This window comes from Mesoplodon mirus (assembly GCF_964341445.2).
Source record: "Mesoplodon mirus genome assembly, chromosome: 2".
Lineage (NCBI taxonomy): Eukaryota > Metazoa > Chordata > Mammalia > Artiodactyla > Ziphiidae > Mesoplodon > Mesoplodon mirus.
Window position 1 is genome coordinate 99,168,181 of NC_138977.1, and position 22,863 is coordinate 99,191,043.

Genomic DNA, 22,863 nt, shown 5'->3' on the forward strand with positions numbered 1-22,863 from the left:
TTCAAATATAGGGAGCCAGCTTTATCCATTATTTTATGTATTAGCTGGAAATTGGACTAACACATTTTTAAATTTTAATGTTTATATTGAAGTTTTCTACAGAACAGAAAATAGTTCTGTGCTTTGTGCATGAATGATTTTGATTGTAATTATTTTTTTATTAACCAGTACCTATTAGTTTTCCCAATTATTATTTATATTGTATTACAAATATATGTCAATGTTTTGATGTCCAGGTAGAGATACCAGACCTCAGGATCCAAAAACGTCTAGAATTTTTAGTATATTGAACATATTTAACAGAAGTGAAATTTTAAAAAAATATATGTCATCAAGCTCAATTTTGTGATTCATTAGAACAGAGTTCAGCAAACCACAGCTTGTGGGCCAGATTTGTCCAGCTGCTTTTAATTTTTACAGTCAGTCAGCCAAGAATTGTTTTTGCATTTTTAAATGGATACATTTAAAATTTAAAATAAGTACACACACAGCATTGTTGGTTTTGCCTCTTGGTTCACAAAGCCTGAAATATTGACTGTCTGAAAAAAAGTGCCAGGCCCTGATTCAGAAGCTTATTTTTATGATTTATAATAACTATTAATAAGCATATTTTCTTTCATGCATTCTGTGTTTTGAATTTTTCAATTTTGGTGGCATTTTTATTGAGTGTCAAGAACATAGCCCAACATCAGAGAATATGGACATCGAATTATCATTCACCGTTTTTTTGCCTACAAAAAATCCAGATACTTCTCTTTGAAATTGCAGAAACAGTCTTAGGAGATTTTTCTTTTATTCCTTTTTTAAAAATTGAGGTATAATTGAGATATAACATTGTGTAAGTTTAAGGTATACAATGTATTGATTTGATACACTTATGTACTGTGAACTAATTACCACCATAGTGTTAATAGCTAATACCTCTATCATCTAACATCTTTTCTGTGGTGAGAACACTTAAGATCTCCTCTCTTAGCAACTTTCAACTGTATAATACAGTACTGTTAACTAGAATCATCATCATGTACCTTAGATTTCTAGAACTTATTCATCTTATGGCTAGAAGTTTGTACCCTTTGACCACCATTTCCACACAGCCAACATCTGGTAACAACTAATCTACTCTGTTTTTATGAGTTTGGCTTTTTTAGATTCCACACATAAGTGGTACCATATAGGATTCATCTTTCTCTGTCTGACTTACTTCACTTAGCGTAATGCCTTCAAGGTCCATCCAACATTGTTGCAAATGGCAGGATTTCCTTCTTTCTCGTGGCTGAATAATATTCCTAGATATATGTAACACATCTTCTTTATCCATTCATTCACTGATGGACACTTAGGTTGCTTCCGTATCTTGGCTGTTGTGAATAGTGCTGCAATGAATATGGAAGTGCAGACATCTTTTCAAGATCCTGATTTCATTTCCTTTGGATATATACCCAGAAGTGGGGTTGCTGAATCATATGGTAGTTCTATTTCCAATTTTATGAGGAACCACCATACTGTTTTCCATAATGGCTGTACTTATTTACATCCCTACCAACAGTTCACAAGGGCTCCCTTTTCTCCTTATCCTCACTAATACTTATCTCTTGTCTTCTTGATGCTAGCCATTCTAAAAGATGTGAAGTGATATCTCATTGTGATTTTATTTGCGTTTTTCTAATTAGTTATGTTGAGCATCTTTTCATGTTAGCCATTTGTATGTCTTCTTAGGTAAAAAACTTCTATTCATTTCTTTTGTCCACTTTTAAATTGGATTGTTTGTTTTTTTGCTTCTGAGTTGTATGAGTTCTTTATATATTTTTGGTATTAACCCCTTTTCAGATATATGATTTGCAAATATTTTATTCCATCCTGTAGATTGCTAATAAATTCTGTTGTTTCTTTTGCTGTGTAGAAGCTTTTTTAGTTTAATGTAGTACAAATTACTACTTTTGCTTTTGTTGCTTGTGCTTTCGATGTCATATCAAAAAAATTATTGTCAAGACCAATGTCCAGGAGTTTTCCCCTGTTTTCTTCTAGAAGTTTTGTGGTTTCAGGTCTTATGTTTAATTCTTTAATCCATTTTGAGTTAAATGTTGTGGGTGGTATAAGATAGGGGTTCAATTTCATTCTTCTGCATGTGGTTAACCAGTTTCCCTAATACCATTTATTAAAGAGATTGTCTTTTCTCCATTAATTATTCATGGCTCCCTTGTCAGATATTAGTTGACCATATATGCAAGGGTTTATTTCTGGGCTCTCCATCTGTTCCACTGTCTATGTGTCTATTATGCCAATACCATACTGCTTTGATTACTCTAGCTTTGTAGTATAGTGTGAAATCAGGAAACATGAAACCTCCATCTTTGTTCTTTCTCAGGATTGCTTTGGCTGTTTGAGGACTTTGGTGGTTCTGTACAAATTTTAGGATTGTTTTTCCTATATCTCTGAAGAATATCATTGAAATTTTTTCGAGAGATTGCACTGAATCTATAGACAGTATTGGCTCTTATGGACATTTAACAATCATATTTCCTATAGGAGTTTTTTTTTTGTTTTGTTTTGTTTTGTTTTGTTTTGTTTTGTGGTACACGGGCCTCTCACTGTTGTGGCCTCTCCCATTGCAGAGCACAGGCTGTGGAGGTGCAGGCTCAGCAGCCATGGCTCACGGGCCCAGCCACTCTGCAGCATGTGGGATCTTCCCAGACCAGTACATGAACCCGTGTCCCCTGCATTGGCAGGTGGACTCTCAACCACTGTGCCACCAGGGAAGCCCTTCCCAGAATCATTTTGAGGGAGGAGACTAGCGTAGTTCCTAGCAAATAGTGATTAAAAAGTAGAAGCTTCTCATCTCACCCTCCCAAAACTCACACATGTCTTGGACACACACAGGTGGGCACAAACTTACTTCTTTAAAAAAATAAACAAAATATGAATTGGCTTGTAAATAGTGAATAAAAATAATTATTTCTAATTATTGAGAAATATAGCATAGAAGAGGTTGGTTGGAAAACATTAATATAACTTAAATATATTAAATAATATGTAATTTTGACATTACAAATCAGAGAAAGGCTTCAAAGCTTAGCACATCATGCCTCTCTGTTTTGTTCTCACTGAATGCCTTTTTTCTCTTAACTACCCATTCTTGCAACTTAATCTTCAAAACCAACACATTCCAACCTATCTTTTAAAGATAGCTTGAAGAAGTCCTCTTCTCTAAGAAGCCTTCCTTGGTCTGCCTACCCACTTCCTATCAGGCTCTCCTCCTCCATGCTTTGATTCACCTCACTCTGTATCATTGTTCCTATCACATAATAAGTATTTAATGAATGTGAATTCTTCAAAAAAATCTGAATATAGTCAGTCTCTGATTTTGCTATATCTTTGATAGAATGACTGTTACTACATTAAGATGTAATGTTTTATTTCAAATACTAATTTTAATGTGTCATTCACACTCCTTTTTTTTGATTCTAAATAACAATTCTCAAAAAAGCATGTTTTTATAACTTTGTTTTAAATAATATTACATTGTCACAAATTCTGGAAACTATGAACTCATGTGAAATCAATAAAGTGCTAAGAATAACATATGTACAGTGTTATTTCATAATGAATGTAAAATTTGTGACTATAAAACCAGTAAGTCATCCTAGAATGTGTTTTTAGTTGATGAACAAGTAGTTGGTGATTATTTTTCTTGATGTTGCTAGTGGAGGTGAGATTTAGAACAGTTACTGTTTATTTTTGTATGTCTTGTTTGATTAAATAGGCAATAATAAAAATTTTTAAATAAACATGATCAAAGTTTTCCCCAAAATTGTTGATATATTTTCCTGTTTGAAAACATCAGCTAAAAAATGCTTATCTCCTTTTATCCTGTGATTTTTATACTACAACAAGGATTAATAATGTAATCACAGTGCTATATAGAAAAGCAATCATATTTCTCTGTAATTATTGAATATAACTATTTTGAAGGAATGAATTTAAAATATTTTGAGGATATTTTATAGTCTCAAGTTGCAAATTTGACCTCTTTTAAGATAAATAAATTTCAGAGAAATATAAAATTTTAAAAAATGCTTAGCCCAACACAGTCCTTTTTTTTTTCTGTTTTGTCTTTAAATATTCTCTCTCCTCTCTTTCTCCCTCTCCTTCTTTCTCCATTCCCTCTTCTCTCTAACTTCCTCACTACACTTCTGCCTAAAGAACAGTACAACTGTTCTAGTGAGGAAGTTAGAGATAAAAGGGAATGGAGAAAGAGTTAGATAGGCTACTTCATATCAAATCTATGAAGCTAAAAATAGTATCTTGAAGAGTCTTAAGTTTTTGTTTTTTCAACTGAGACTGTATCATTATAGTGTGATTGGACATATGTGTGTTTGTGTGTTTTAAAAGGCTCCAATTATTCAAAATTTCAATCTTGACAGTATGAATATTATTTTATATTGTAAAAAAATGTATAAAATATATGCTGAACAGACTTTTTTATATCTGTAGGGCAAAAAAAATTATATTAATTATCTAAAATAAAACACATGCATTTTATATTTCCTAGCTGAAATGAATTACTTACTAACAGAAGTTAATATTTTTGGCTAGGTACGAAAAGAGTATGGGAAATGTCTGCGAACACATTGTTGTAGTGGCAAAAGTACAGAGAGCTCCATTGGCTCAGGGAAAACATCTGGTTCTCGAACTCCTGGACGGTACTCCACAGGCTCACAGGTAAACAATATTTGTTAACTAAAATGAAATATCTCTTACCTGTATTCTGTTATGGGTTGCTATCCTTTCTTGATGAGATCTATTTTCTATCCCAAGTATTTAACATATCAAATTTGTTGTTTTGTTTTAGTGTGTCTCAAATGAAAATGATTATGACAGAAATTTAAGAAACCAAATTGCAAAAAAAGTGAAGTTTAGGGTCTAAGTTTGCATAATAATTCATGATTTCAGATTATTCCCAGTTGAATGAATATAGAAGGTAAGGAAAGGAATTTTGCATTTCACCCAAAATTCTAAGAAAGTAATATTTTACATAGATATATGATTCTTGAGTTAATTACTTCTCTTAACTAGTGTAATAATTCTTTATCATATACTGTATTTACTTATTAGATGGTATGTTTAATAAAAATAGTTCTAACTCATACCATATTGTATGCTGGTAAATCGAAGGGCAATTCAGGTAGTGAAGAATACCATAATAGCATCATTGACTTAACTGATCTAAGTGCTACTTCCATCAGTCCAGCATTAAATATAGTAGCTGCATTATCCCTCATCAAGGAAATTTTAAACTTTTAGGTAACGTGTCTGCCATTTTTCCCAGGCCACAATGTCAGTCCAAAGATTATTACGTAGAAAGTTCAGCAACTCTAGGATGACTAAAATGAGCCAGTCAAATAAAAGACATATGTGGGTCATGCATGAATGAGTTTGGGTTCCAACTAGTACACTAATATTTTTAAGATTGTATGGTTCAGTGGGAAAAACAATCATTTTTTTCAGTGTTGTTAATAGCAATTTTCTGAAGAAGACTTGAATTTTAATTCCTAGATAAAGTTATAAATCAATAACATTTTTTTAACTCAGCTCAACTTATAAATCTATTTTTTTAACTTGGTAACTTTATATATAATATAAAAAAGAACACTTCATTTGTTCTTTGACTAATTTCCAATCAGCTTGTAAATTTAATCAATTAAATTCACCTAAACAATTCCATTCATATGCTTAGAAAATTAAATATCCTCGTAACCTTTAAATATCATTTACAAATCTAATATATCTGATTCTCTCAAACACATTCACTGTCAGACTGGACCGTTGTACACACCTAACTAGCACTTGGAAAACTCTATAAACCAAAGATAATGAACAATATTCTCGGAAATAAACACTTTCCTCACACTAAAGGAGTTCTCTTTTATCTTACAAATAAAACTACATATCTAATATCAATCTAATATTTCCAACTAAAAATTTTAAAACTAACCTATAACTGTCAAACCTATCAGACTATCTCAACACCTAACAAGCACTAATTGTCATAATGATCATGAACTTATTCCTACATATAATATACAGCTATTAATAATTTGAATTTATTTTATTATTTCTGTGCCTTACTGAGGTTGCAAAGTTGTAAATTAGGGGAAACAAATGTTCCAAGTTAGGTGGACTGAGATTTCTTAGTCTAGGACTACTAAATTTGTCAGTTAAAAATCTGAAGTTTCACATAAGAGTTGGGGCATACCTGGATGATGCTTACAGCATGACCTCCTTGTAATCCATTCCTTTATTTTCAACCTGATAATGCTTAACTCTCTTATTTGTAACAATCTTTTCCACAACTTTTAAATTGCCGAGATCCTCTATGTCATTTAACTTGATTTGTTTGTGCATCCTTCTCATAAAACCGAGCTCATCAACCATTATCCCGTAGTCATTTTATTGGCATATGCCCTTAATGAAACAACACTTTGGAGCTTCATTTATTATGTTAGAACAGAGTTGTGCAGTGTTTAGTATTACTTCTAAGCTACATGATAGGGCAGTGCAGCTTAATAGAATAACCATAAACTTGGTGGGTGGGGAGACCTTGGTTTGAATTCTAGCCTTACCATGTACCTACCAGCTGTGACACAAGACAAGTTATTAAATCTCATTGACCCTGTTTTTTCATAAGTAAAGTGGTTTCTGATTTCTTATGTTGTTAGGAAGATCAAGCTAATGTATACCAAACACAGCATACTGTACATGCTCAATAAACTGGAGCAGGTACCACTTACTAGTGTCATTATTGCAGACTATAATTTCAGGTATATATTTTAAAGCTGTGTCATTTTTTTCACTTTTACAGTTATAACATCACAATTCTAATATTGGGAAAAAAACCAATATTAGGTTTTTTATTATGCTTAATATAATACTAATTCTGATTAACTACAACAATCCAACCCTACATAAAATTATAGTCACTTAAATCTAGTCTGTTTAGGTAAAAATAATAAATATTTCATATTAACTGTGAACTTTCATGAGCAAAGTCTAAAACACTCACTGATATTAAGGTAAACTTTGGGGAGTATAGATGCCTTTTTCCACATCAGAGAACTTCTAAAATCACAATTGTTATATTTTTTGTTGAGAAACATTGAGTTTCTCTTTAAATGCCAAGCAGTCTTGTAAGCTCTGGTGTTAAAATGGTTGAAAGACAAATAACTTTCCCCATGATCTGGAGCTTTCATTCTAATTGTAAAATGCAGAAAATTTATTAACAAACAAATAAACCAACAGGGAATATCAGAGAGCTGGTGGATAACCAAATATGGTTATGTGATACAGAAAGTCCAGGTAGTTACTTAGATTAAGCGCTAGGCAAAGACTATTTGGGGAAATGACAGGAAGGGAGTTCAGGGAAAGAAAATTCCAGGTGAGAGAACATCAAATACAAAGCCCTTTAGGTGGGTGAGACCTTGCAAATTTGGGAATAAGAAGAATGTCATTGGCTAAAGTGGTGAGAGAGTGAGTAGGAGATGAAGTCAAAGAAGGCTGGAGACGGATCCTTAGGTATTTTAAGAGTATGGGAGTTCACATTTTATTCTGATTACTTTAGAAAGGTAATGGGATCATTTAGAAAAGACAGTGACAGGAAATCATCCACATGTAATAAAGATCATGTGGCTACTATGTAGGTAATGAAAGAGTGTGACTGGCAAGACTAAAAATTAAAAATTCTCTCCACCCTGGTTGATCCCCTGGTGGTAATCACTTATAAAAAGTTGGTAATATCCATAATCACACACAAATATATATTCACAGAGATGTGTATAGGATTGGTATGTGTGTGTATTTTTAAAAACTATGAGCTGAAGTATTGTCCTTTCCACCTTGACCTTCCATTAATTGTTCTGTCATTTATCTTTCATTTGTTTTACTGACTTTGTAAATGTATTTACTTTTGTTACATAATATTTGAAACATAAAAAAATATATGTGGCATATATTAAATTGTGAAGCATAGTATAATAAAATCAATACCTGAGAACTCACCAACCAACTTAGGAAACAATATTTTCCATATATTTTTCCCTTGTTGAAACCCCTCCCTAACCAATCCCTCCCTATGCCTCCCTACCAGAGACAGCTACTAACTTTTGTTCTTCATTTCCTTGACTTCTCCAATAATTTCTTCACCTCCAATAAAGATGTTGTTTACTTCACCTTTTTAAAATCTTTCTTTAAAATGGTACCTTATTGTATGTAGTTTTCTGTGAGTTGCTTTATTCACTGACATATTCTAAGGCTTGTCCTGGTTCATTCCATGAACATTGAAGTGTTGTCTCTGTGCCACATACTGTATACTTTTCTTCTGCCTGCAATACTTTACCCTTTTCTCCGTTTCCTTTTTAGCAATTATTTGATATAATGTAGTGAGCTGTTAATCTCCTAGATCAGGATTCAAATACTGGTTATGCCACTTATTTGGTCTGTGATATTGGACATGTGAACCTCTAAACCTCAATTTTGTAATGAATAAAAGAGTGAATACATGAAAAATACATAGCATAAAACCTAGAACATAGAAAGAATTGAAATATTTAAATATTATATTTATCATACATATTTTATGTATATACACATATAATAATCACTGTGTACCAGTCATTATTTCTGGTGTGTGATACATCACTGAACAAGAAAAGACAAAATTTTTGTTTTTCTTTTTTTTCTTTTGGCCACGCTGTGCTGCTCACAGGATCTTAGTTCCCCGACCAGGGATTGAACCTGGACCCTTGGCAGTGATAGTATGGAGTCCTAACCTCTCGACCACCAGGGAATTCCCAAAATTTCTGTTTTTCTAGAGCCTCAAACCTAATGCAGACATTGGACATTAATTATTGGACATTAAATATAAATATAAGAAATAACTATATTATAATAATATTGTAGAAGATGGTAATGCTATGGGGGCAGAAATTGCAGAGTTGGGTCGTGCACTACAGTTCTAAATAGGGTGATCAAGTTAGGTCTCTTTCAGGAGCAAAAGTTGAAGAGGTGAAAGATTTATCCATACCAGTATCTGAGGAAGGAGCACTCCAGACAGAAGAAATAATCATATAAAACCTAAGACAGGGGCTTCCCTCGTGGCGCAGTGGTTGAGAGTCCGCCTGCCAATGCGGGGGACACGGGTTCGTGCCCCGGTCTGGGAGGATCCCACATGCCGCGGAGCGGCTAGGCCCGTGAGCCGTGGCCGCTGAGCCTGCGCGTCCGGAGCCTGTGCTCCACAATGGAAGAGGCCACAACAGTGAGAGGTCCGCGTACCGCAAAAAAAAAAAAAAAAAAAAAAAAAAAAAAAAACACACACACACAAAAAAACCCTAAGACAGAATTGTGCTTGGTGTGTTAAGGAATGGCAGGGGAACAGGTGTGGCTAGCCCAGGTAGGGGAGACTAATGAAAATAATAATAGAAGATAATGGGGGCAGCTCAAATAAATGTCACCTAACAATGATCATAATTCCATCAACTCTCAGCTGAGATGTCACTTCTTCAGTGCAATGTTCTCAGATTTCCTAAACATGTTCTCTTGTTACGTGCACTTAAAAATTATTTCAATTAAGCAGTATAAAAAACATTTTAAAAGCATGCAAAATACAAGCGTATGGCACGGTGATCTATTGCCCTTCCCCAAACCAAATATTAGAATATTGAGAGTGCCTCAGAAACCATTTAAACCCTTCTCAATCATTCACCTCAAAACATAGTCACTATCTTAACTTTTAACAGTACTTTTTGTTTTGCATGTGTTTGATACTTATCCACATGAAATCATCCAATACATATTCTTTTATGTTTTCCTCCTTTCCTTGGACATCTACGTTGCTTCAGGAGGCTATGTTGCTCTTTTATTTTCATCGCTGTATATTGTTCTATAATTTATTCATTCATTCTACCATTGATAATCAGTTGGGTTGTTCACAGTTTTCAGCTATAAGTAATGCTTCTGTGGAGATTTGTGGGCACATTGTACTTTTGCATTTATTTTTGTTAATTTATATTTGATTAGTCTGTCACTTACTAGTCTAGCAACTCCATGAAGGCAAAGATGTCTGTGTTTACCTTTCTCCATTGTATTTCCTAGATTAGTATTTGGTGTGCAGTAGAGGGTTATTAATATTTTTAATTAGTTAACTAATAAAACGAATGTGAGAGATTTGTTCTCAGTATTTCAGTTTGAAGTTTTGAAGTATTTTTCAAGTGCAGGTTTTACTGCACCAGTTTTCTTATTGTACTTTTATTAGTTTTGCTGTATGTGTATGTGTATGTATGTATTTGCTGATCTATATAACAATCTAGACATTTCTAAAAGATAAACATATCCCAATGTTCATAAAACCAATTGTCTAATATTTTAAGATTAAGTACTCCTATTATTCAAGGAATTCAAATATATTTGGAACATAACCCATTTGTGAGCTTGATTTCACCATTAGTACTAGTAATAGTTCTAAGAAGTTTTTCATCCTTGGAAAAGCTTCTGAAAATATTTTGTTTCCTGCTCACAAGATTGTTAATACTTTTTGATCCCTAACTCAAATAAAATAGCAAAGCGATAAACCAGAAAAAAGTCCCCCCAATGCAAAAATATTACACTGCTTTCTTGAATTATCAGACACTTGGAAAATTGAATTTGAGAATATATATAATGATGTAAGAATTTTCAGTTCTCTATAAAACTTCCTACTGTCTAGAAATGAATAAAGATGAATCGACTTCCTTTATCTCCTTCAAAAGAAAGAAAAGTTGAGATAGTATGTAACCTGTAAAATTACATTGGTCTTACAAAATTTATGGAAAATGTTAAGTTTAGTAACATTGTAATATACTCTGTTCTTTTCTTACCAAACTGTTTCTTCTTGCAAGATTCTGAATTCATAAGTAAATCTTTTGTTAATAAAACTTACAAATTAATGCATATTTAAATATCCCATTCCCATAAAAGTTACAATGAAAATAATTTTTTACCTTAGAAACTTAAATTATTAAATTCTATCTAGAGTACATTTCTATGTATCTTCCTGTTTAAATTGGTATAGTATGTTACATTTATTCCTTTTAAATAGTTATAATTATTTCTGGCATAGGCATTTAAGAATACACTTAATGAGAACCAATTATTATCATTAATTTAGTTCCTGATGTTCTCATGCTACTGTACTACAAGCATATAGAAGTTGTACATTTGCCAGATGCCAGAAATATAAGCCTCATATAACTGTAATAGAAACAAAAAAGAACAATACGTGTGAAAATTCACAGTGTGGTGAGTGCATTTCCTTTTTTTCCTTTCCCTCATCCAGAGCCGAATTCGTAGGATGTGGAATGACACGGTCCGAAAGCAGTCAGAATCTTCCTTCATTACTGGAGATATAAACAGTTCAGCGTCACTCAACAGAGGTAATTAGAAATAATTTTTCATATTCACTCTTTTTTGTGATTACTTTAAGAAGTTCTTAAATGCATTGCTTTGTCTGCAAATTCTGGACCTTGTTCCATGTGATAGGAATACTGCAAGGATATAAAACCTGGTTGAGTGTAGTAGTGTGTTCCATTATTCATAAGCCTTTTTGTTTTTTCAATCCAGAATTTTCAAGAGATCTTTTCTGAAAGTAAGTTAAAAAGTGAGAAACTTCTTTCTCTAGTCATCTGCCATTAACTGGTGAGCTGTCAGGCCTCATTGGAAGCAGTGAAAATGGGCAATTATGTGGCTATATAGTCTGCTAAACATCATAGAGTTCCACATTATCCCACCTATAGAGCAATTTCATAGTCTTTGTGGAAGTAAAATTATACTCTCTAGTACATACTTAAGGCAACCTGTGTATTTGGGGAAAAATCCCACCTAATCTTAATATCAAAAAGATGTGTCCAGATAATATTGGATATTTAAAGATACAGAAGAAAAAAACCACTATATATAAATTTTATATATATATAAAATGATTTTTTTGGTGTGTATGTGCTTCTGGTTAAAATGCTTCTGGGGTATCATTTTGAAAATGAAGTTCCCTTAATCTACTATTTTGTTTGTGGTTGATCTTTTTTATTGCTTCTGTCTCTTTCTCCCTCTTCTCCCCCTCCCCACTGTGTGTGCGTGTGTGATTAAAATTAAATTGACTGCAGTAAAAATGAGTAGATATAATGTTTGTGGAGAGCTAGAGTACACTACAGTCTGTACTGGGAAATATTTAGAATACACTTTTATCTGGGGGGTGACATTTCTATGAGCACATTCTAATTGCACTGTCCTCAAAGAGACATTTTTTTATGCATATATTCAGTGGTTATTTTTATGATTGACATTGTTATTTTTTTAGCCTCCAAGCTAGAATTATTTGTTTGTTTTAAACCTGTTTCTGAGAGCTTTCTGTTATATTAAATGTTACTTTGAAACAAATAATTTAATAATTATGGTTTACAATTAAGAAAGATTCAGATGCTGGTGATGTTAATTACTTTTACTCAAGTAGGTTGCATCTTATTTATATAAAAGAAGTTACAACAAGTAGTGTCTAAGTTGAATTTGAAATAGGGATTCATCCATATTATATTTAACCTTGATTGATTTACATACTTTTATTTGTGGTAGTGATATAGTAACTATAACCTAGTAATGATATTTAATTTTCTATATCACTTTTGCTTAAGTTAAAACAGTGAGTGCCAATATTCCTCCAAATATGAAGAAAATACATTAAAATAAAACAATTACCTTCTTTTATTTTGTTTCATTTTTACTTTATTTTACATAATATCTCTCAAGTATTCTCATTTTAAGTTTAGTTTTACTGGTTAGTTTGTGAAACTTTAAATATGAATACTTTTAACTTTCTGACATACTTCCTAAACCACAGAGAACAAATTACTTACACATGCCTCCAAAGTTTAGGAACAAATTTGCTTTCATAGTGACAGATTTTTCTTTTTACTTTAAATAATACATAGAAAATTTACAGTATGTTCCTTTAAGAAAACTATCCTTATTAATAAGATTTATTATTAGAAGTATCTTGCATCTAATGGTCACAGCAACCATAGGATAAGTGTCATTTAAACAAAAGATGAGATTTAATTTTAATGATGCACTGTTTATTTGCCTACTGTGTAGACAGATAAAATATGTAAAATAACTATTTGGTTTAGCATTATGATCTAAATTTATGTAAAGATAGTAAGGTATGCAGCTTTATTAAAAATTATTTTAAATGAATAATTTTTATGACCTTGATTTTTAAGGTCAATCACATTATATAACATTGCTGTGCCCTTTTTAGTTCCATCTCAGAAAGTTCAACTTGGAATATGTGCTATGAGGATGACTAGGTCAATTTGAAATATATTTAAAGAAAATAATATTTTATATTATCTGATTATATGTTTAAATCTGTTTTTAAAATCTTTAGCTTTAAAAGGTATTTCTTAAAGTTATTGAAGAAAGGGTATAAAATTTCTTGTGACATACAATAAGTTACTTTGATGATGGCTTTGGGGAGGGGGTTAAATTGAATTTATGACTTGTATGTTCATGCAGTGATCTTTTCCTTCAGGATATATATTCTTCCTTTCACTCAGTGACTTTAATGGTGGTAGACATCATAGTGATCTTCCTGATCTCCTATATTAATTTCCTCGTTCCCCTAGTCAGAAACTCCTCATTTTATTCTCATCTCATTATTTTTTATCTTAGATGAGTGCAGTATTTTAAAATTTTATTTCTTCGTATTATATCTCTGAAGCTAGTCTTTAACTTCCTTCTTTAATCTTGTCTTATTTCCCAGGGTCCTATCCTCCCTGCATTCAGACGTGTGTATCATATTTAGGTAGGTGGCATCCAAGATTCACCTTTCCAGATAAACAGTTCAGTCACCTCAGCAACATAATTATTCACATCTATTTATTTAAAAAATTATATTCCCTATTATTAAAATAAAATGTTAGGCACTGCATTTTTACATCTTCATGTACAGTATTCTAACTTCCCATTCATTCTTAGTTTCTTACAACTGCAATTTTTTTTAATTCCAACTCCATTTTCCTTTCTTTCTAACAGATATATTAAATCTCTTATGTTTGCCTTTAGAATATTTCTGACCTTTGAAAACTACAAGAAGTTGTCTAAAAATTAGTCCTATTTTCACTTCAGGTTTTCTTTCCTATTCATAACCACTGCTCAATTTATCAAAAGAATAATTATTTTAAAATTCTGTATGTCTTATCATCTATTCTTCCAAACAAAAATCCATCATTATCATCTTTGGGATTCATTAAGAATAAAGCATCTACCATGCAGTGCAGAAATCTTTCTCAATGGTTTTTATTTTTTCAAATCATCTCTAATACTGTTCTTGAACCAGCTTGTTACATCCTATGTATCAGTTTACCTGTCCAGATTTCCCAATGTGATAAATTTGATTACTATTGGGATTTTACTCCTTGTAATCAAGCAAGACCTTGGAACATTTGTTGATAATTTTCAATTTATGTAATCATTCTTATATATTCTCTTTGGGATTTTGTTATTTGGTCACCTCATCTCTTTAAAAACTTTCATTACATTGTCCTTTGAATATATTTATGAAAATGTTTTCCAGGTGTTCTCTATACATTTTCAAAAATTCTTCTTCTGCTGACTTGTTTGCTACAATGCTACACACTCATACGAAGCCAGAGTTTCTTGAGGGCAATACCCAATACTCCAGGGTTACCATCAAGTTAACTTCATCAATGCCATTGTATACACAGGTAGAAGGAGCTTTTTGAGAGCCCTAAGGTGATGCTTGATTACAGAGAGTTTCAAGGAAAGTTAACTCTTATCCAAACCCAAGTTTCACAAACCCCACAGGAGGGTTTATTCATTTGTTCATTTAAACATATACAATTTGCACATACCTCGAAGTCAGTCCTCAATCCTCAAGCTCCTCCCAGGCCAATAGAACTCTAATCCAAATTTCTGGTAGTTCTAAGTTCCTGATAGTAGCAGAAACGATTTGCAGCTAAGGTAATCTTTTTCACCTGTATCCCCTACCCACAATCTCTGTTAGCCAAACAGCATTCTGAATGATTTAGATTAGCAATACCTATAAAACTTGAGTTTGATCCAAAAATGAAGCATTTGGGGAGAAATTTCTCTGGTAGTTTAGTTAATTGTTACACATTTCCACTCTTTCTGTAGATTTATGTGGAAATTGGGATTTTTCTGAAATGAGATTTTACTAGGCTTTATCATCCTGAATAATATAATTGCATTTCCCACTTTTTTTTTAATAAGTTGAATTGACATCAGAAATTTCAGTTTAAAATCAAGGTTTGCTAGGTAGCTGCTACCAATATGATATTGCTATATGAATTACCAAAAGGTGGCCCCCCAGCTGTGGATTGCAAAAATGTGCCGCATCTGAGTGGCAGAATTAGTAAAAAGGCATTTCTCCTTCTGCAACAATAACTTGGCCTGTATTGTGGGTTTTTATTTCCCCTAGCTCCCATTCTCCATCTTATCAACCTCCCACACAAGTTAATGCAATATAGATTTTTATTCATGGAGATCTGACCAGTAAAGCTATATTTATTTAAGCCAGATTTAAGTGTTATATGGCAGAAGAATGTCTAATCTGTAGTTGTTTTTTGCATAGAAGTTTTGAGTAAGGAGTTTTAACCCAGCGACTTTGGGTAAATTGCTTAACTTCTCAGTGTCTATGTAATAGGGATATAAACAGTACCCACTTCAGAGGGACTTTGAGAGGACTGAGTTAATATGTGTTAATTGCTTACAACATGCCAGAGACATAATAAGTACTATTATTATTCCATTCAGAAGTTCACTTATATCTTCTAACAGATGAAAACTGGTCCTTGCCAGTGCTCTCAAGAATGTTATTAAAATTCATCATTCACTACCAAAGGTTTCTTTTACTTTGTATTTTCTAATAATAGGTGGGAGGAATGAAGTTGTTACCTGAATGTCAAGTAAAAGAAATAATTTACCTAAAATGGTGCTCCCCTTGATGCTAACAAAAGGAAATAAACTCATAAAACTGAATTATCTCTTTTAAATTAGAAATTAAATGCAAATTACATCTGCATAGTTGTACTTTCCATTTTTGATTTGTAACTATATATAATTTTATTTTATTTTAAATTTTATTTATTTATTTATTTATGGCTGTGTTGGGTCTTCGTTTCTGTGCGAGGGCCTTCTCTAGTTGTGTCAAGCAGGGGCCCCTCCTCATCGCGGTGCACGGGCCTCTCACCATCGCAGCTTCTCTTGTTGCGGAGCACAGGCTCCAGACGCGCAGGCTCAGTAATTGTGGCTCATGGGGCCAGCCGCTCCACGGCATGCGGGATCCTCCCAGACCAGGGCTCGAACCTGTGTGTCCTGCATTGGCAGGCGGACTCTCAACCACTGCGCCACCAGGGAAGCCCCCTGTAACAATATTTTAGCAATGAGGAAATAAAGGCACAATATTTCTTCTCCCTACCTTAGATAATGATATAAACAAGCACTGCCTTCTCTTTCCTCCAAGCTCTCCTACCCTTCAGGGGTTTAGAGAACACTAGTTAGGCCTGCTAAATAACCAGTTATGTAGCAGAGTAAGGATGTGACTCATTCCCTTTTTAAACTCGTATCTTCTCAGAGCCTGTATTGTCTTTCCCAAGAGGCTGGTCACTAGCACAGATGAAACTTCACAATAAATCACCGGCTGTCTCATTAATATTCAGGCTACTAAACATATTTTGTTTTTATGTTTTTAAAGAAAAATACAAATGAAAAGGTATAAGTGGTGTTCACCACGATTAATGATTTCTATAAATTAAAGCTACTAGGGTGAACACACATACTCATTCACTCCATGTTATTAATGTTAGTAAATATAATTTGGCTTATATGCATAAAATGTCATATTGCCCCAAATCCTTGCTGTTTTGAAGGATTATAAAATCATTTGTTATAAATATTAACCAGATTCTAATATAATCTGACATTTGCCAAATTTGCAGAAACAGTTAATCATATGCCTAAGAGTACTTCTTGCAAAGCTAACAAGTCAGACTAGGCTATATAACAAATTATTTTTTTTTTGTTTTGAGAAAGTATTACAATGATATGAGCACAAATATAATAAGTGTCCCATGGCATGGAGAAATTTTTCATTTGAGATTCGCCATTATATTTATATCTAGTATTTTTTGACCTTTATATTCTTGATTGTAAATGAGGCAACAGTGATTTCTGTGTTAATTTCTTTCCTTTGTATGTGTCCTCAATAATCAGAAAATGTACAATAAAATAAGGATATCTTCTGTTTCCAGAAAATCAGTTTAATATACAAAACAAAATAGGTACAGATTTTAAAAACTGAGGTGCTGCATCAAATAGATAACTATACAATACTACTAATACCTTGATTCCTAATTCTAGGAGACCAAATAACTTACAGAATGAACTTTTCATTGTAAAATGGAATATATTAAATATTGATCTCTAGTCAATCTGGGGCAAATGTTCTTTCTATTAATTGTTAGCAGGAACTGAAAAAGAAAAACTTTTAAAATGCTTGCCCAGTGAGTCCTTCTTATGTTTTGATCTTAACTTTGTCTCTTTGTTCAGAATCCTTCAAATCATCCAGCCTCTCACAGCCAACTACACAATATTAAAAATGGTTTTATTATTATTATTATTATTATAGTTTTCAAAGACCCCTTCACAAAGGGCTTATTTATGTAGAGTAGATTTCTCATTTTTATGGTTTATTATCTTACTGCCTTTATATATAGTTAGCAGTATCTCTTACCGCTTTGTTATAAATCAGACAAGCCACAGTGGGTTACCTTGATAACTTCTAAGTATGGTGCTATAGAACATTTCCAATTGGTTTTAAAATATTACTGTTTTGTATAAGTTGCTGAGGATGTAATTTTTTTTAGAAAACAGTATCTTTTTTGAGAACTAAATGTGAATACTACAACTTATCTTCAAAAATTAGTGTTATTCTTTTCTCTGATAGAACAAAATGTGCCTCTTTATAGTCTTGGTGAAGTTGGGATTTCTCCTTTAGTGTGTGTAACTATCATTTACCTGTTTTACACTGTTCATTATTTATTATCCATTATCTTTATATCCATGAAGAACCTAGGTTTTCTGGCAATTTGTCCAAAATCACATGGCTAATAAAGAACACAATCTAAATTCCAAACGAGGGATTTCTGACCACACAGTCCTACTTACAATAATAAAAAATTTCATTATTTTCTTATGACAGTTTTACATGAAGCTTGCTGAAGACTAGGATTAAGTTTCCAAGAATGTATTTCAGAATGATTTTTATCACCTCATGGAAATAAGATATTCTTAAAGCACAATTATTCACATCTTTATCTCTTAATTTCTTTGATGTACTATTCATTTCTTTCCACTTTATTTTGTTCTAAGTACAATTCTTTTTTTTTTTTTTTTTTTTTTTTTTTTTTTTTTTTTTTGCGGTATGTGGGCCTCTCACTGTTGTGGCCTCTCCCGTTGCGGAGCACAGGCTCCGGACGCGCAGGCCCAGCGGCCATGGCTCACGGGCCCAGCCGCTCCGCGGCATATGGGATCCTCCCAGACCGGGGCACGAACCCGTATCCCCTGCATCGGCAGGCGGACTCTCAACCACTGCGCCACCAGGGAGGCCCCTAAGTACAATTCTTTAGAGTGGATTCATTCATCCTATTTACTTAGGGAAAGAGAAGCTTTAAAATATTGTGAATATATGGGGATTGACCAATAACCTTTTTTTACAAAACTATTTGATATCAAATATGCTGAACTACTATACATAACTGTTCAGTTGTAGGACTTAGATTGCAAGAATTTTATAATCATTCTTTTCTCCTGGAAGTTCTCAAATAACAAAAATCTCAAGATTTTTTTTAGTAGAATCCTTTTATCTTTAATTTTTAATTTCTTATATTTTGGTAAAAGGATGAATATTTTGGTCAGAGCAAAGACTGTATTTTAAAAATCTGGTAAATAGCTTCTGCCTATAATCATTTAGTAATAGAACCAAAGATATAACTTTCCCAAATCTCCATACTCCAGAATTTGATATTCCTTGAAAATGTGTCCTCTGTCAGGGCAATATAATAATGCCTAGAACAGATAGGAAATTTATTTGAGTTGACTTCAAATAGGTAGTGATAATGTTATAAATTAAACTTTGTATTACTTTTATGTGCTAATTCTAGTTTTTTAAAAACTATGAAATGCCTTCTAATTCAAAATTTAAAAGCAAACAGAATTGGACTCTACCTCTCATCTGGAAAAATGTTCCTACTCTATTATAAGCATAAAATTGTGATGATATAAATGTGGTATATAATATCCAAAGTTAACTAAAAGTCATCACTTGTTCAGATTATTTTTTCTAAGAAATAGATTATATTAACCTATATCTGCTATTTGAAAATGAATAGAAGTTAGTTCATTTACATGAAAAATTAAAATATGGAAATGGGATATATGTTTAGCATAAGAAGGTCTTATTAGAAAAAAAAGATACATAAATACCAATAATTGTGTATTATCCAAGATAGCCCCTGTTTGTTGCATACTGGGGCTTGCACTTTATATAGTTCAGCCTTATATACTGCATGCCATTTAAAAATAAGTGTTTATGTGATAGGCTCTCCTATAATCTTCATAATAGGCTTTCCTCATAATTTATTATTATAAGGAATATGGGTGCTTTAAAAACTAAAACAAGTTACCCATCACATTCATAGTAATTTATAACCCCAGAAAATCACTGGAGAGCTAAGAAAGATTTAAGAGGATATACAGATTGAAGAAAGATAGTTAGTCTTTTTTTTTTTTTGCGTTATGCGGGCCCCTCACTGCTGTGGCCTCTTCCGTTGCGGAGCACAGGCTCCGGAGGTGCAGGCTTAGCAGCCATGGCTCACGGGCCCAGCCACTCCGCGGCATGTGGGATCTTCCCGGACCAAGGCACGAACCCGTGTCCCCTGCATCAGCAGGCGGACTCTCAACCACTGCGCCACCAGGGAAGCCTGATTGTTAGTCTTGATGTAGAAAAATAGAAACAATATGTTTCCTGAAACAGTCTCAGTCTAAACAGAACAGAGCTGGTTATGATTATATGACAAAATAAGCCTTCTCTGAACAACATAATTAAGAATCTCTTTATTCATAGATATCTTGTTTTAATTTATATCTACTTTTCTCTCACATACTTTTTTTCAAATAAATTTCCAAATATAAAATTCAGGTTTTAGCTGGTATAGACTTTCTGCATACGAGTTTGTATAATTTGTACAATATAAGAAGGTATGCCAATATAGGTCAGAGAAGTATATGAAAAGTCATTTTCTTCAAATTGGTAAATTATTTTATATTGTTAAATAGTTATACTTTCCTTTGTTCTGAGGTTCTATTCAGCAAAAATTCACAAGCAGTGTGAATTTACAAATAAAATGTAAAGCAGTGTGTGATTTACAAATAAACATAGCTGTGGGAATGACTACATTCTTACTAGAAATAAATGGAATTTACTGCTATTTTACCTGTGGATAAGCATAATTGACCCATTATCTTTGAGCTCAGTATTCTTTGTTTTGAGTACTATGCCAATGTATTGAAAATGCCCAAGTTAAAAGCACACAGAAATACATGACTTTGACCACAAAAAATGAGTTTTAGAGATGAATGACTGAGTAGTATAGGTTCATCATTTCTACTTGCAAATCAGCCACTTCCTATACTGTAAAGCAAAGATTCATCAAGAATTATGATTTCTAAGCCTACCACTGTTGGCTAGAGCAGTCAGAAAACATAAGATCTTTGAGAAGCTTCTTTTTCAATAAAAAATAACAATGAGTATGTAATGGTATCAGTTTCTTCATTGCAACACAACTGGGTTGTGTTGAATTTCAGGGCAAAAAAAAAAGTATATACATAAAATAATACTTAAAAGCTTTTAGAAGAAAATATATTTTAGATTTTAGGTTAAAGGAGTTCTTAAAAACAAAATAACAAAGATCATAAATTATAAGAAAAAGAAAGATAAGAGTCCTATCTCAAAATTTAAACAGTACTCAAAACAGGTGAGCTACTGGAAGGAGGTGTAAACAATACATATAAAAAACAAAATGTTAATGTATATATTGTATAAAGAATGCCTACAAATCAATAAATAAAATTAAACAACCTAATATGTATGTGGGCAAAAGATAAGAACAGGCAATTCACAGAATAAGAAACTTTACAACCAATAAATATATGAAAAATTATTCCATCTCTCTGGTAATCAGGAAAATGCAAAGTATAACAGTAATTTGAGATACTTCATACTCTATCAGATAGGCAAAATGTCAGCCTGACAATACCATGTCCTAGCAAGAGTTTAAGAAATATACACTGCTTATGGGAAGTGTGAATTGATACATATTAGACAGCATTGTGGCAATATGTTGTAAAATGAAAATGTGGACCACATATGACACAGGAATTTGACTTCTAATTGTTTATTATAGAAAAACCCATGTATCTGATGAAGAAGACATGTGTAAAGCCAATTAGTGCAAAATAAGGGAGAACAGAATACGTAAATTCTAGGGTTCCCAACTCTAAAGCTTTGAATTTACATATTGAAATAGAGGCAACACCTCTACATTCAGAATATTTCATTTTATACTGAACTAACAATGACCCAATCTGTACTCTGGAGAAGACATGCCATTGAAATCCATATTAATAGATTCCCAGTGAATGAATTAGCTATTAAAAGAAGCTGAAGTATCCCTGAACCATTTGAAAGAAATTTAATAGGCAGGTTGATTAAAATTTAATAGCTAACTTGTTGGCTGTTAAAAGTGCACAGTGTGATAAATCAAGATGTCAGCTCTTCAATTTATGACTTTAGAAAAAAATGATGAAAAAGATTTTGGCTTTCAATAAAACATTTCAAGGACTTCCGGGTAAGATGGCGGAAGAGTAAGACGCGGAGATCACCTTCCTGCCCACGGATACACCAGAAATACAGCTACACGTGGAACAACTCCTACAGAACACCTACTGAATGCTGGCAGAAGACCCCAGACATCCCAAAAGGCTCGCCCCGCATTCCGTGCCCCTCCCTCCCGCCCGGCCTGAGTGAGCAAGAGTCCCCGAAGCGGCTGCTCCTTTAACCCTGTCCTGTCTGAGCGAAGAACAGACGCCCTCCGGCGACCTACACGCAGAGGCGGGGCCAAATCCAAAGCTGAGACCCAGGAGCTGTGAGAACAAAGAAGAGAAAGGGAAACCTCTCCCAGCAGCCTCAGAAGCAGCGGATTAAAGCTCCACAATCAACTTGATGCACCCTGCATCTGTGGAATACATGAATAGACAACACATCATCCCAAATTGAGGAGCCAGGAGTCAGTGCTGTGCCTCTGAGGTGGGAGAGCCAACTTCAGGACACTGGTCCACAAGAGACCTCCCAGCTCCACATAATATCAAACGACAAAAATCTTCCAGAGATCTCCATCTCAACACCAGCACCCAGCTTCACTCAACGACCAGCAAGCTACAGTGCTGGACACCCTATGCCAAACAACTAGCAAGACAGGAACACAACGCCACCCATTAGCAGAGAGGTGGCCTAAAATCATAAAAAGTCCGCAGACACCCCAAAACACACCACCAGACGTGGACCTGCCCACCAGAAAGACAAGATCCAGCCTCATCCACCAGAACACAGGCACTAGTCCCCTCCACCAGGAAGCCTACACAACCCACTAAACCAACCTTAGCCACTGGGGACAGACACCAAAA

At 33.5% G+C, this 22,863-nt stretch overlaps 1 protein-coding gene across 22 annotated transcripts in view; it reads left to right on the plus strand.

Annotated features, from left to right (window-relative positions):
• ADGRL3 (adhesion G protein-coupled receptor L3) overlaps positions 1-22,863 on the plus strand; it is a 590,718-nt gene that overhangs the window by 545,628 nt on the left and 22,227 nt on the right. For all 22 annotated transcript variants that reach the window (XM_082611711.1, XM_082611707.1, XM_082611717.1 and 19 more), the window contains 2 exons: positions 4,597-4,722; positions 11,366-11,462. In XM_082611711.1, the coding sequence (XP_082467837.1) occupies positions 4,597-4,722; positions 11,366-11,462 (223 nt within the window). The remainder of the gene's footprint in view (positions 1-4,596; positions 4,723-11,365; positions 11,463-22,863) is intronic.